A 14197-nucleotide genomic window follows, 5' to 3' on the forward strand; every position below is an offset into this window, starting at 1 on the left:
TGGCCAGACGGAAGCCACTCCTCAGTAAAAGGCACAATACAGCCTGCTTGGAGTTTGCCAAAAGGCACCTAAAGGACTCTCAGACCATGATTGAACTCCTTGGCCTGAATGCCAAGCGTCATGTCTTGAGGAAACCTGGCACCATCCTTACAGTGAAGCATGGTGGTGGCAGCATCATGCTGTGGGATGTTTTTCAGCGGCTGGGACTGGGAGACTAGTCAGGATCGAGGGAAAGATTAACGGAGCAAAGTACAGGGAGATCCTTAATGAAAACCTTCTCCAGAGCGCTCAGGACCTCAGACTGGTTCACCTTCCAACAGGACAAAGACCCTACGCACACAACCAGGAAAATGCAGGAGTGGCTTCAGGACAAGTCTCTGAATGTCCTTGAGTGGCCCTGCCAGAGCTCGGACTAGTACCCTTGCTTTGTCATTAAGGGGTATTGTATGTAGATTGATGAGGGTATTAAAAAAATATATACATTGTAGAATAAGGCTGTAACGTAACAAAATGTGGAAAAAATGAATACTTTCCGAATGCACTGTATAAACACCACATGTAAAGTGTTGGTCCCATGTTTCATGAGCTGAAATAAAACATTCCAGATATTTTCCATACGCACAAAAAGCTTATTTCTCTCAACTTTTCCGCACAAATTTGTTTATATCTCTGTTAGTGAGCATTTCTCCTTTGCCAAGATAATCCATCCACGTGACAGGTGTGGCATATCAAGAAGCTGATTAAACAACATGATCATTACACAAGTGCACCTTGTGCTGGGGACAGTAAAAGGCCACTCTACAATGTGCAGTTTTGTCACACAACACAATGCCACAGATGTCTCAAGTTTTGAGGGAGTGTAGGAATGTCCACCAGAGCTGTTGCCAGAGAATTTAATGTTAATTTCTCTACCAACATCGTTTTAGAGAATTTGGCACTACGTCCAACCGGCCTCACAACCCCAGACCACGTGTATGGCGTCATGTGGACGAGCAGTTTGATGATGTCAACGTTGTGAACAGAGTGCCTCATGGTGGCGGTGGGGTTATGGTATGGGCAGGCATAAGTTACAGACAACGAACACAATTGCATTTTATCGATGGCAGTTTGAATGCACAGAGATACCGTGACGAGATCCTGAGGTCCAGTGTCGTGCCATTCATCTGCCGCCATCACCTCATGTTTCAGCATGATAATGCATGGCCACATGTCGCAAGGACCTGTACACAATTCCTGGATGCTGAAAATGTCCCAGTTCTTCCATGGCCTGCATACTCACAAGACATGTCACCCATTGAGCATGTTTGGGATGCTCTGGATCGACATGTACGACAGCGTGTTCAAGTTCCCGCCAATATCCAGAAACTTCGCACAGCCATTGAAAAGGAGTGGGACAACATTCCACAGGCCACAATCAACAGCCTGATCAACGCTATACGAAGGAGATGTGTTGCGCTGCATGAAGCAAATGGTGGTCACACAAAATAATGAATGGTTTTCTGACTCCTTGCTTAAATAAAGGTTAAAACACACACACACACACACAGTTAAGCTGTTATGCATTGCCAGTCTCACTCCCCTGCGACTTCATCACTTCACCCACTCACGCTTCTATGTTATTTCACCTCTTCTTTTTCTCTCACTCATTTCTTCAGAGGACAATGACGTGATTACCATCCTACCTCCCTCTGCTCCATTCTTTCGCTCCCTTTTTCATAGATTTCACAGTGTGATTATCTCTCTCCTTCTGGCGGTCTTTGTGTGTCCTGTTCCAATCTTTCTTTCACCTCCTCCCTCTTTCTGTTCTGCACATTGCCTCACTCCTTTTAATAACTCCAGTCAAACCATAATTCCCTCACTCTGGTCTTTATCTCTTTCTTTCTCTTGGGAAGCCTCTCTTTTTCTCATTCTCCCCTCTATGGGTCTATTCTCCTTATCGAGAATTAAGGAGAATTTCGAGATTCTCGAGAGCTATCGATTCTCGAGAGACATTACTGTAATGTAAACGTACGTATTTCTCACGTCTCGAACGCTACCTCCGGAGGTCGCGCATGACTCTCGCCGATAGTTGCCCCCCCAGTAAGCAGGGCAGTGTAAACAGAATTGCCTCCTTGAGCCCAACATTCATACAGTAAAAATACTAATAGCAGAGCAATATTTTTGAAACAGCTGGACAGCTGGACATTTTCATGATATTTGAAACTTGTTTTATTGAGTTTCCACCTGAAATTGCAGTAACAGCTTACAGTTACATTCTGAAATGATCACAGTAGCTTCAAGAAAGGAAAGGTCAACAACATTCCCCCCATTGTCACGTGTTGATATTGGGGTGGTGCTGGAATTGATGAATATCAAATAGAAAAATGTTGAATGTTTGTCAATGACAATATTCTCTATTTCTCTGTCTTTCTGTACCCCCCCCCCCCCCCCCCCTCTTTCTTCTTCTCTCTCTTTCTCACTCTGTCTCTATTTCTCTTTCAACATCCCACCATCTCTCTAACTCTTCCCCAGTCTCATTTTCTCAGTAACTGGCACCCTATCGGGGAAATAAATGAGCAATATTTATAATGAAATCCCTTTCTGTATCGCTGTCTCTCATCTCGTTGTCACATAAAAAAGACACTGATCTTATCAGGCCTACCTATGTAGTCATCCGTCAGACAATCTACCTATCCATCCATCACCTTGGCAGCCAAGGATTTTAAAAGTGCATAAAACTCCAGAGTGGACACAGAGCACCTGAGTCCGCATGTGTAACACCCTAATAGCCAACTACCACTGAGCTATGAATCAATGTTCCACCCTGGCTAAGAAGAAACCCACATATGGCTCCTAGAACATTGTAGAGGTGTAAGTCACAAGGTGGATCTCCACATGTTGCTGGGTTCACAAGCTCTACAGGTAGTCAGGTTCCTGTGTTAAGACATACAGTTAAAGTCAGAAGTTTACATACACTTAGGTTGGAGTCATTAAAACTAGTTTTTCAACCACTCCACAAATGTCTCGTTAACAAACTATAGTTTTGGCAAGTCGGTTAGGACATCTACTTTGTGCATGACACAAGCAGTTTTTCCAACAATTGTTTACAGACAGATTATTTCACTTATAATTCACTGTATCACAATTCCAGTGGGTCAGAAGTTGACTGTGCCTTTAAACAGCTTGGAAAATTCCAGAAAATGATGTCATGGCTTTAGAAGCTTCTGATAGGCTAATTGACATAATGTGAGTCAATTGGAGGTGTACCTGCGGATGTATTTCAAGGCCTACCTTCAAACTCAGTGCCTCTTTGCTTGACATCATGGGAAAAACAAAATAAATCAGCCAAAGAAATTGTAGACCTCCACAAGTCTGGTTCATCCTTGGGAGAAATTTCCAAACGCCTGAAGGTACCACATTCATCTGAACAAACAATAGTATGCAAGTATAAACACCATGGGACCACGCAGCCGTCATACCGCTCAGGAAGGAGACGCATTCTGCACATGGGGACGAAGATTGTACTTTTTGGAGAAATGTCCTCTGGTCTGATGAAACAAAAATAGAACTGTTTGGCCATTATGTTTGGAGGAAAAAGGGGAATGCTTGCAAGCCGAAGAACACCATCCCAACCGTGAAGCACGGGGGTGGCAGCATCATGCTGTGGGGGTGCTTTGCTGCAGGAGGGACTGGTGCACTTCACAAAATAGATGGCATCATGAGGAAGGAAAATGATGTGGATATATTGAAGCAACATCTCAAGACATCAGTCAGGAAGTTAAAGCTTGTTCGCAAATGGGTCTTCCAAATGTACAATGACACCAAACATACTTCCAAAGTTGTGGCAAAATGGCTTAAGGACAACAAAGTCAAGGTATTGGAGTGGCCATCACAAATCCCTGACATCCTATAGAAAATGTATGGGCAGAACTGAAAAAGCGTGTGCGAGCAAGGAGGCCTACAAACCTGACTCAGTTACACCAGCTCTGTCAGGAGGAATGGGCCAAAATTCACCCAACTTATTGTGGGAAGCTTGTGGAAGGCTACCCGAAACGTTTGACCCAAGTTAAACAATTTAAAGGCAATGCTACCAAATACTAATTGAGTGTATGTAAACTTCTGACCCACTGGGAATGTGATGAAAGAAATAAAAGCTGAAATAAATAATTCTCTACTATTATTCTGACATTTCACATTCTTAAAATAAAGTGGTGACTTCAACTGTACCCTAACAGCTTTCAAAGCTGTCTTACGGTACAGTACTGCTTGGCTCCTTGAAGAACGTAATGAATGGTGGGATTGGAGGCAAAACCCAGGATGCTTTCAAAAGTCTTGTGATGTTAGAGAAGCATTTAGTGTTGCGACCCGCAAACCATCCCATTACAACTTGTTAGGGAATATAATAATATTCACAAACACCTGGTTCAATCCCTCTTATTTAATCCTCCCCCCACTGGTAAATGCCATGTGAAAGTCAGTAAGCAGCACTGAATTTGGAAGAAAGGGGCAGTTTTGTGAGTGTCTTTTAATCCCTGGTATGTAATTGAGCAGAGCGGCTTGGAGGCAGGCTTTGATAGTATTCTAACCCCCTCCTGTCACAGCAGGGGCACTAACAGCACTGGACAGGCTGGAGGAATAAGGCTGGTTAAATGGCAGCACTTCTCCCTGGGTTCCCCTTTTCTCTCCTCTCCCCTGGTGTGTACATGTGGTCTGTATAGAACCCTGCCCACGGCCACAATCTTACTGGGGTCACCAGAACTGCCCCCAGGTTGGAAAAATTGGCTTTCGATGTGTGAAGTATACCTGTTAAAGTGTGTGTGGAAGGGACAGGTGTGTGTGCGTGTGTTTGTCACTTACTCTGTGTGAAGCGAGGGGGGTTGTCGTTGACATCACTCAGCCTCACAGTGACAGTGGTGGTCCCTGAGAGACCTCCCAGATGGCCCCCCATGTCCTTGGCCTGCAGAACAACCAGGTACCGGTCCTGGGTTTCCCTGTCCATATCAGGCACCGCTGTACGCAGGATACCTGTGAAAAACACACACACCAAAGACAAAGAGAGTTCAAGATCAATCATTTCCACTATGCAGAATGACCTGATTATGCATCACATGATTGGTTGAACAGCGGCTGCCTCTAGCTGTGCACTGCTCACCAAACCCAGCCAAACCAGGAGCCCGGCAGCCAAGGTAGCTAAATCACCTTGAAATATGGATGCTCTTTTAAAGCTAGTGAAAATATGAGCCTTTGCTTAGGTACTGTAAACAGTATGTAGGGAATTAACAAGACACCAGCATAAATATCTGAGCTAATGTGATGTGGCTCTGGGGTATGTGTGTGTACAGAATGAGACCTTTTGAAATGACGGGAGAGAATAGAGTAGACTGGCTCTGCATGCAAACCCTACTAAGGGAGTGAACGTTATTTATAATAAGGGTTACATGGAGAAAATCTGACCTCTCTGAAATGAAAATGGATGGCCCTCCCTTCAGCAAAATATATTTGACCTAAACCCTCCCTGAACGCTTGAAAAATAACAAGTGACCCTCCCCTATATCCAAAACAATAATGAAAACAAAGTGGATAGCAGAGAATATGTCTACCGTTTACCCTCACTTCTTGGACAGACCGGAGCCTTAGATATACCTTTTTAGAAACTGTTCTTCATCCTGTAAGCATTACATAGCAACGCAGGAATTTTGATAGTGCACAGGGCCTCGGGCCAGAAGATTGTGGGTTCGCAGACCACCGTGGACAAGAGTAGTGGTGGAAAGATCTCCTTTATAGTAAAAGCATTGCATGAATCTATCATCGTATTTCGTATGTCGTGTGTCGTATGTCGTGAAACAGCGCCGGAAGAAGATGGCTGCCGTTTTACAGCCCTCTAACCAATTGTACTATTATGTGTGTTTTTCCGCGTTATTTGTAATTTATTTTGTACATAATGTTTCTGCCATCGTCTCTTATAACCAAAGAGAGCTTCTGGATATCAGGACAGCGATTACTCACCTCGCATTGAACGAATATTTTTTCTTCAACGAGGCGTTCGCGAAGGATATCATACAGACACCCGACAAGGCCCAGATCCCCGTCATTCGCGTGAGGAAGAGACGGAGATATCGCGGACGCAGATCCGGGTGCCTCGTAAGGATCCGACGGCGAGCGAGTAAACTGCCTCTCCCATCAATCCTATTAGCCAACGTTCAATCTTTTGAGAATAAAATTGACGATTTAAGATTACGGTTATCCTACCAACGGGACATTAAAAACTGTAATATCTTATGTTTCACGGAGTCGTGGCTGAACGACAACAATGATAACATTCAGCTAGCAGGCTATACGCTACATCGACAGGACAGAACTGCAGACTCTGGTAAGACAAGGGGTGGCGGTCTCTGTATATTTGTAAACAACAGCTGGTGCACAAAATCAAATACCAAGGAAGTCTCGAGGTTTTGCTCGCCTGAGGTAGAGTATCTTATGATAAGCTGTAGACCACACTATTTACCAAGAGAGTTTTCATCTATATTTTTCATAGCTGTCTATTTACCACCACAAACCAATGCTGGCATTAAGATTGCACTGAATGAGTTGTACAAGGCCATTAATCAACAGGAAAACGCTCATCCAGATGCAGCGCTCCTAGTAGCCGGGGACTTTAATGCAGGGAAACTTAAATCCGTTCTACCTAATTTCTACCAGCATGTCAAATGTGCAACCAGAGGGAAAAAAACTCTAGACCACCTTTACTCCACACACAGAGACGCATACAAAGCTCTCCCTCGCCCTCCATTTGGCAAATCTGACCATAACTCTATCCTCCTGATTCCTGCTTATAAGCAAAAACTGAAGCAGGAAGCACCAGTTATTCGGTTAATAAAAAAGTGGTCAGATGACGCAGATGCTAAGCTACAGGACTGTTTTGCTAGCACAGACTGGAACATGTTCCGGGATTCTTCAGACAGCATTGAGGAGTACACCACATCAGTCACTGGCTTCATCAATAAGTGCATCGATGATGTCGTCCCCACAGTGACCGTACGTACATACCCCAACCAGAAGCCATGGATTACAGGAAACATCCGCACTGAGCTAAAGGGTAGAGCTGCCGCTTTCAAGGAACGGGACTCTAACCCGGACGCTTATAAGAAATCCCGCTATGACCTCCGACGAACCATCAAACAGGCAAAGAGTCAATACAGGTCTAAGATTGAATCATACTACACTGGCTCTGACGCTCGTCGGATGTGGCAGGGCTTGAAAACTATTACAGACTACAAAGGGAAGCACAGCCGCGAGCTGCCCAGTGACACAAGCCTACCAGACGAGCTAAACCACTTCTATGCTCGCTTCGAGGCAAGCAACACTGAAGCATGCATGAGAGCACCAGCTGTTCCGGACGACTATGTGATCACGCTCTCCGTAGCCGATGTGAGTAAGACTTTTAAGCAGGTCAACATTCACAAGGCCGCAGGGCCAGACGGATTACCAGGACGTGTACTCCGAGCATGTGCTGACCAACTGGCAAGTGTCTTCACTGACATTTTCAACATGTCCCTGACTGAGTCTGTAATACCAACATGTTTCAAGCAGACCACCATAGTCCCCGTGCCCAAGAACTCTAAGATAACCTGCCTAAATGACTACCGACCCGTAGCACTGACGTCTGTAGCCATGAAGTGCTTTGAAAGACTGGTCATGGCTCACATCAACAGCATAATCCCAGAAACCCTAGACCCACTCCAATTTGCATACCGCCCCAACAGATCCACAGATGATGCAATCTCTATCGCACTCCACACTGCCCTTTCCCACCTGGACAAGAGGAACACCTACGTGAGAATGCTATTCATTGACTACAGCTCAGCATTCAACACCATAGTGCCCTCTAAGCTCATCACTAAGCTAAGGATCCTGGGACTAAACACCTCCCTCTGCAACTGGATCCTGGACTTCCTGACGGGCCGCCCCCAGGTGGTAAGGGTAGGTAACAACACATCTGCCACACTGATCCTCAACACGGGGGCCCCTCAGGGGTGCGTGCTCAGTCCCCTCCTGTACTCTCTGTTCACCCATGACTGCATGGCCAGGCACGACTCCAACACCATCATTAAGTTTGCCGACGACACAACAGTGGTAGGCCTGATCACCGACAACGATGAGACAGCCTATAGGGAGGAGGTCAGAGATCTGGCCGTGTGGTGCCAGGACAACAACCTCTCCCTCAACGTGACCAAGACAAAGGAGATGATTGTGGACTACAGGAAAAAAAAGAGGACTGAGCACGCCCCCATTCTCATCGACGGGGCTGTAGTGGAACAGGTTGAGAGCTTCAAGTTCCTTGGTGTCCACATCACCAACGAACTATCATGGTCCAAACACACCAAGACAGTCGTGAAGAGGGCACGACAAAGCCTATTCCCCCTCAGGAGACTAAAAAGATTTGGCATGGGTCCTCAGATCCTCAAAAAATTCTACAGCTGCACCATCGAGAGCATCCTGACTGGTTGCATCACCGCCTGGTATGGCAACTGCTTGGCCTCTGACCGCAAGGCACTACAGAGGGTAGTGCGTACGGCCCAGTACATCACTGGGGCAAAGCTCCCTGCCATCCAGGACCTCTATACCAGGCGGTGTCAGAGGAAGGCCCTCAAAATTGTCAAAGACTCCAGCCACCCTAGTCATAGACTGTTCTCTCTGCTACCGCACGGCAAGCGGTACCGGAGTGCCAAGTCTAGGTCCAAAAGACTTCTCAACAGCTTCTACCCCCAAGCCATAAGACTCCTGAACAGCTAATCATGGCTACCCGGACTATTTGCACTGCCCCCCCACCCCATCCTCTTTACGCTGCTGCTACTCTGTTAAGTATTTATGCATAGTCACTTTAACTCTACCCACATGTACATATTACCTCAACTACCTCAACTAGCCGATGCCCCCGCACATTGACTCTGCAACGGTACCCCCCTGTATATATAGCCTCCCTACTGTCACTTTATTTTACTGTATATATAGCCTCCCTACTGTCACTTTATTTTACTTCTGCTCTTTTTTTCTCAACACTTTTTTGTTGTTGTTGTTTTATTCTTACTTTTTTTGTTTAAAATAAATGCACTGTTGGTTAAGGGCTGTAAGTAAGCATTTCACTGCAATGTCTGCACCTGTTGTATTCGGCGCATGTGACCAATAAAATTTGATTTGATTTGATTTGATTTGATTTGATTTGTATTTGCAGGTCCGAGAAGAAATAGCCTTTTATAAACATTTCATGCAATTCTACACCATTTTACATATTAGCAGAATCATTTTTAATACCTCGCAAATTACAGCAATTACAGGTTAAGAATGGACAGAGAGATAGGCCTATGTGTTCATCTTATCATATTTATCCAATGCCAAATCAGTGTGTCTTGTTTGCCACGAAACTGTCCCTGTTTGCAAATAATTCAATCTGAGACGTCATTAGGAATCTGAGCATGGTACTTTCTGAGTAGGCCTACCGACGCAGAAAAATGTAAGCTTTAACTGCTGGCTACTCTTCTTAAGTGGCTTAACCCAACGAGAGGTCTCAAGTGTTTCCCTAAAAGCTGTCTGGGTTTAAACATCTTCTATTGTACAGAAAGTGAATAGCTTAATCAATTGAGAATGATAGAATTAGATTACTTCCCAAGCAAAGTCATTTTTTTTTGGGGGGGGGGGGGGGGGGGGGGGGGCTATAGAGGTTGTAGCTCAGGTTCTGAATGTCAAATAAGCAAAACAATGATATCTCCAATGAGTCACGTCTTTCCCGTATATTTTACAGCTTGTTTTTAGCATAAAGAATCACAGACCAAAGGACTGTCACAGATAACTTTATATAATCGGATCTGTTTTATTTTCTTCAAAATCTTAAGCTAACAAGGGGTAGGCCTGTGCTTTTTGCCATTTTCTTTAATAAAAAGGTAGGCAGGCCTATGGCAGGGATCATCAACCATTTTTTTCTTGAGCGGATAGTCAGGGGGCCGGAAAATTATTACAAAATAATTTGTAGACTGGAAATTGACCACAAGAAGCCCAAACAGATATAATGTTTTGACTAAATAATAATCATTTTAAACCTTGCTTACATTTGTACACAATCACATATACAGTGCCTTCAGAAAGTATTTGTACCCCTTGACTTATTGACAAACATTCCATTTTGTTGTTACAGCCTGAATTCAAAATGGTAAAAAAATATATATATAATTCTCACCCATCTACACACAATACCCCATAATGACAAAGTGAAAACATGCTTTTAGACATTTTAGCATATTTATTGAAAATTAAATACAGAAATCTAATTGACATAAGTATTCACACCACTGAGTCAATACTTTGTAAAACACCTTTGGCAGCGATTACAGCTGTGAGTCTTTGTGGGTAAATCTCTAAGAGTTTTCTATAAAAACATTTAATGCAATTCTACTACACTTTATATGACTGGAGAGATTAACAGAATCTTTTTTAATACAACTTTCAAGTGGCGCTGACCCAATGATAAAGACAGTGAATATTCACATTCACTGGGGATCTGGCCAATGCGCCGCTGGTGCCAATAATACTGTTTGCTCAATTAATTTGAGAATTTTGATAAATAAAAGACAGATTAGTATTTTCATTGTCTTCTCTTTGAAGCAATAGCCAATTGCTTTCCAAACTATGTTTTCCGGCGATTGTAGTTTGAAATATTACCGATATGCCTGGCTGGGCCTCTCTTTCGCTGACATTTGCAACTCCGACAGGCTATGGGATTTAAAACGATCCACAGCTTATTTATTTTTAAAGAAGCTAATGTTCCTCCAAATCATGCTTTCTGGTGTAGTATACACAGAATATTTTCTATATTATCATTAATATTTAATTATAAGCAGTGGTTTAACTAGAGTATGATTGGCTAAATAAAACAAACAAAACCGGCTAATTTCGTTGTGAAAATACAATGGGCCTATGGTAATGCAACATTGAATGATTCAAGAAAATTAGCCTATTTTGTTGGTTGATTTGCTAGGGCATCTGAATAACAATTATACATTAACAATAACTTCACATAGATACATGGTTTTTATTATAGCTGATCAAACTTCATTTCTCACCAGAATGAGGCTGTGATTTGGGAGGTTCGGCTCCGTCTGGGCCTTAACTAGCGGCCTCTTTTTTGGCCAGCTCAGCGAAAAAGTGCCCTCCAGAATTCTACATAGGCCTAGAGCCCGGCCTGTGCATGTGCTCTCGCTGTTCACGTAATTGGTGTCAACTGTGGGACCTTATATAGACAGTTGTGTGCCTTTCCAAGTCATGTCCAATCAATTTAATTTACCACAGGTGGACTCCAATCAAGTTGTAAAAACATCACAAGGATGATCTATGGAAACAGGATGCACCTGAGCTCAATTTCGATTCTCATAGCAAAGGGTCTGAATAGTTAAATAAGGTATTTCTGTTATATTTTTTTATTACATTTGCCAAAAAATCTAAAAACCTGTTTTCACTTTGTCATTATGGGGTATTGTGTGTAGATTGATGAGGGAAAAAATTAACGTAATCCATTTTAGAATAAGGCTGTAACGTAACAAAATGTGGAAAAAGTCAAGGGGTCTGAATACTTTCCGAACGCACTGTAAGGCATCCAGACCTTATGAAATGTGCATAGTATACCCTTAATCTTAAAACAAATCTAGTGATACTGTACATAACTTGACATTTCTTCCATACATTGTGGGAGGATAACCAACCTTCCAATTAATGGCAATGCATTGTTAGCCACTATAAATACTAGGTTACACAGTTTCTTCTGACAGTCTCCAGTCTCAACATTTCCAAGCAAACAAAAACAGGGAGAAGGGAGAATCTGTATACATGCTGAGATAAAATAACATACTCTTTGCCAGAATTCAGCCATCCTTCGTAAGACCACAACATATGCAAATATGTCCCCTTTTGTGCTTTACACTTCCAGCAGAATACTACCATTTCTGAGTGCATGATTTTCAGTTAGTACATACTATGGATGGTCTTAAACTGCAGTAATTTAAGTCTGAGATTCTATGAACATGACTGGGCATTCTAACATATGTGTATCCAGGGATGCTGGTCCCGACAGAGATCATTGCAGCGCGGTCAGCATTTTTCATACTGCAGGCGGGAGTGGGCGGTCAGACAGACGACTTTGAGATTAAAATATTTTTGTTGTCCCACAGATTATTTTGAAAAGTCCTCTTTCTACTTTGTATGCGTTAGCCTACCTATTGTATTAAAAGCACATATTTTTCGCATTATTCATACACTGAAATAGAGTAGGCTGCCTACATGGGTGGAGAATCACGTGGCAGTTAACTTGAATATGATTAGACTGTAGTTTACTACAGTGTCTGTAAATAAATATTGATAATGAAAGAAGAGGAGGGCGCTCAACCAACGTAAGTCAAAGTGCAATATTTTTTTACAATCATGATTGAAAAGGAAAAGGCACAATGTGCACATAGGTTAGGCTACTATGGTGAGCGAGCGTTGCGCCTTTTCATTTTCAATAAGTATGGATTACCCATTTATTTGTCTCTGCCTGCAAATCGTCCTCCTAAAAGGTAGGCTATATCCTTTAGGACTATGCAAAAGGTAGCAAGTGTTGCTGTCATCATTCTTGCTGCTTCCAGTTCAGTAGCCATACCTGCGAGATCAGGTACGCGTGTGGTCTCAATTAAATAGAGTAGGCTATAGCCTATGTATACATGGGCAGAGAAGCACGGGGCAGTTATCTTTCCAAGGAAATGTACTTCCTAAAAAGGTCTATGATTAGGCTATAGTTTACTACATTGCCTAGAAATAGGCCTAAATATTGATCACCCATATTTCTCAGTCAGAAAATCTTCCCACCCCTAAAAGGTAGGCTATAAAAATAGCAAGTCTCTCTAACTCTGCTCTCTTCTAACTACATCTAGCATATTGGCTGATATAGCCCAGTAATACAATGTAAGGGCCATGTGAGAATCTCTGGTAATTTAACCTATTTCTTAAGTTATTTTGGGGCATTTGATATTGCCTATAGGGCGCAAAATTGCTGGGACCATGGCTGGCAAGTGAGCTGCGTCACATAAGCCTAAAATAAATAATATAATATAATATGCCATTTAGCAGACGCTTTTATCCAAAGCGACTTACAGTCATGTGCGCATACATTTTTACGTATTGGTGGTCCCGGGGATCGAACCCACTACCCTGGCATTACAAGCGGCGTGCTCTACCAATTGAGCTACAGAGGACTGCGGGACTGCGGTTGGGTTTGGGACCAGTTCTTGCGGTAGCTGGTGGGAGTCGAATAGAAAGGGCGGGAGCGGGATGAAGAAATCAGTCCTGCAGACCTCTCCTGTGCACCATGACAGTGAAGCCTGTAACATTAGAGCTGTTTATTATTGTGTCAGTGTGAAAAGGGAATTAGCTAGGGAAACTGACAGATCCATAATGTTACATTGACATACTGACTAATACAACTCACATTTCACTGAAAAAAACGTCTGAATATCAATCTTCAATCGTTTGGCCGATGGTTTCATCGTTTGATTCAGGTCTAGTTTAATTGAGGCAAAAATAATAGCTAATGTAAGCCAACTTTATTACTTCTGAAACGTGACAAAACAAAGGCTACAAAACATGTCAATACAAACAACTGCTGTTAGATAGTAATAATAGCCACCTCCTCTCGTATCTGACAGATAACTAGAGGCTAGAGCTGACCTGGCTGAGGTAGCTACTCACTAGCGTAGCTTATTCATTCACCTCAGTCGAGAGGGGATGAAACATTAGCTAACGTTACATGTCAGTTACAATACTAGCTCAGCACTGCGAATAAACACTAGTTTAGTTTTTTTTTCTGTTAAGTTAAACAGCAGCAACATCAGTCAACTAAAGAGTAGCCAGTTTCTGTTCCATTTACAACTCAGTGAAAGAGCGTAATGCTTACACTGAACTATGCTCAACTCTCCCGTGCTGGTCCAGCCAGCCTTCCAGAAGCTTTGCTTTCACACAGCCTGTCAGCCCACTGTGGGGTCCGCGTGGTCCTAAATCCAGTCGGATAAACACTCCAAACAGCCTACCTGACCGCTCGCAGGTGTCCGGATGGTCCTAAAGCACACTGTTGCCTTGTTTTGTATCACATTCCAATTTAAAAAATAGTGGAGGGGAACCAAAATGCTATTTCAGAATGTGT

The 14197-nt window shown here is 43.1% G+C and overlaps 1 protein-coding gene across 1 annotated transcript in view; it reads right to left on the reverse strand.

Moving 5' to 3' along the window:
- The window catches only part of cdh24b (cadherin 24, type 2b), a gene marked incomplete at its 5' end in the record, with an annotated part of 61222 nt that overhangs the window by 24613 nt on the left and 22412 nt on the right, over positions 1-14197 (reverse strand). The window contains one exon of the mRNA XM_084183584.1: positions 4837-5004. Within this exon, the coding sequence (XP_084039710.1) occupies positions 4837-5004 (168 nt within the window). The remainder of the gene's footprint in view (positions 1-4836; positions 5005-14197) is intronic.

This window comes from Coregonus lavaretus (genome assembly GCF_964263955.1).
Source record: "Coregonus lavaretus genome assembly, chromosome: 19".
NCBI lineage: Eukaryota > Metazoa > Chordata > Actinopteri > Salmoniformes > Salmonidae > Coregonus > Coregonus lavaretus.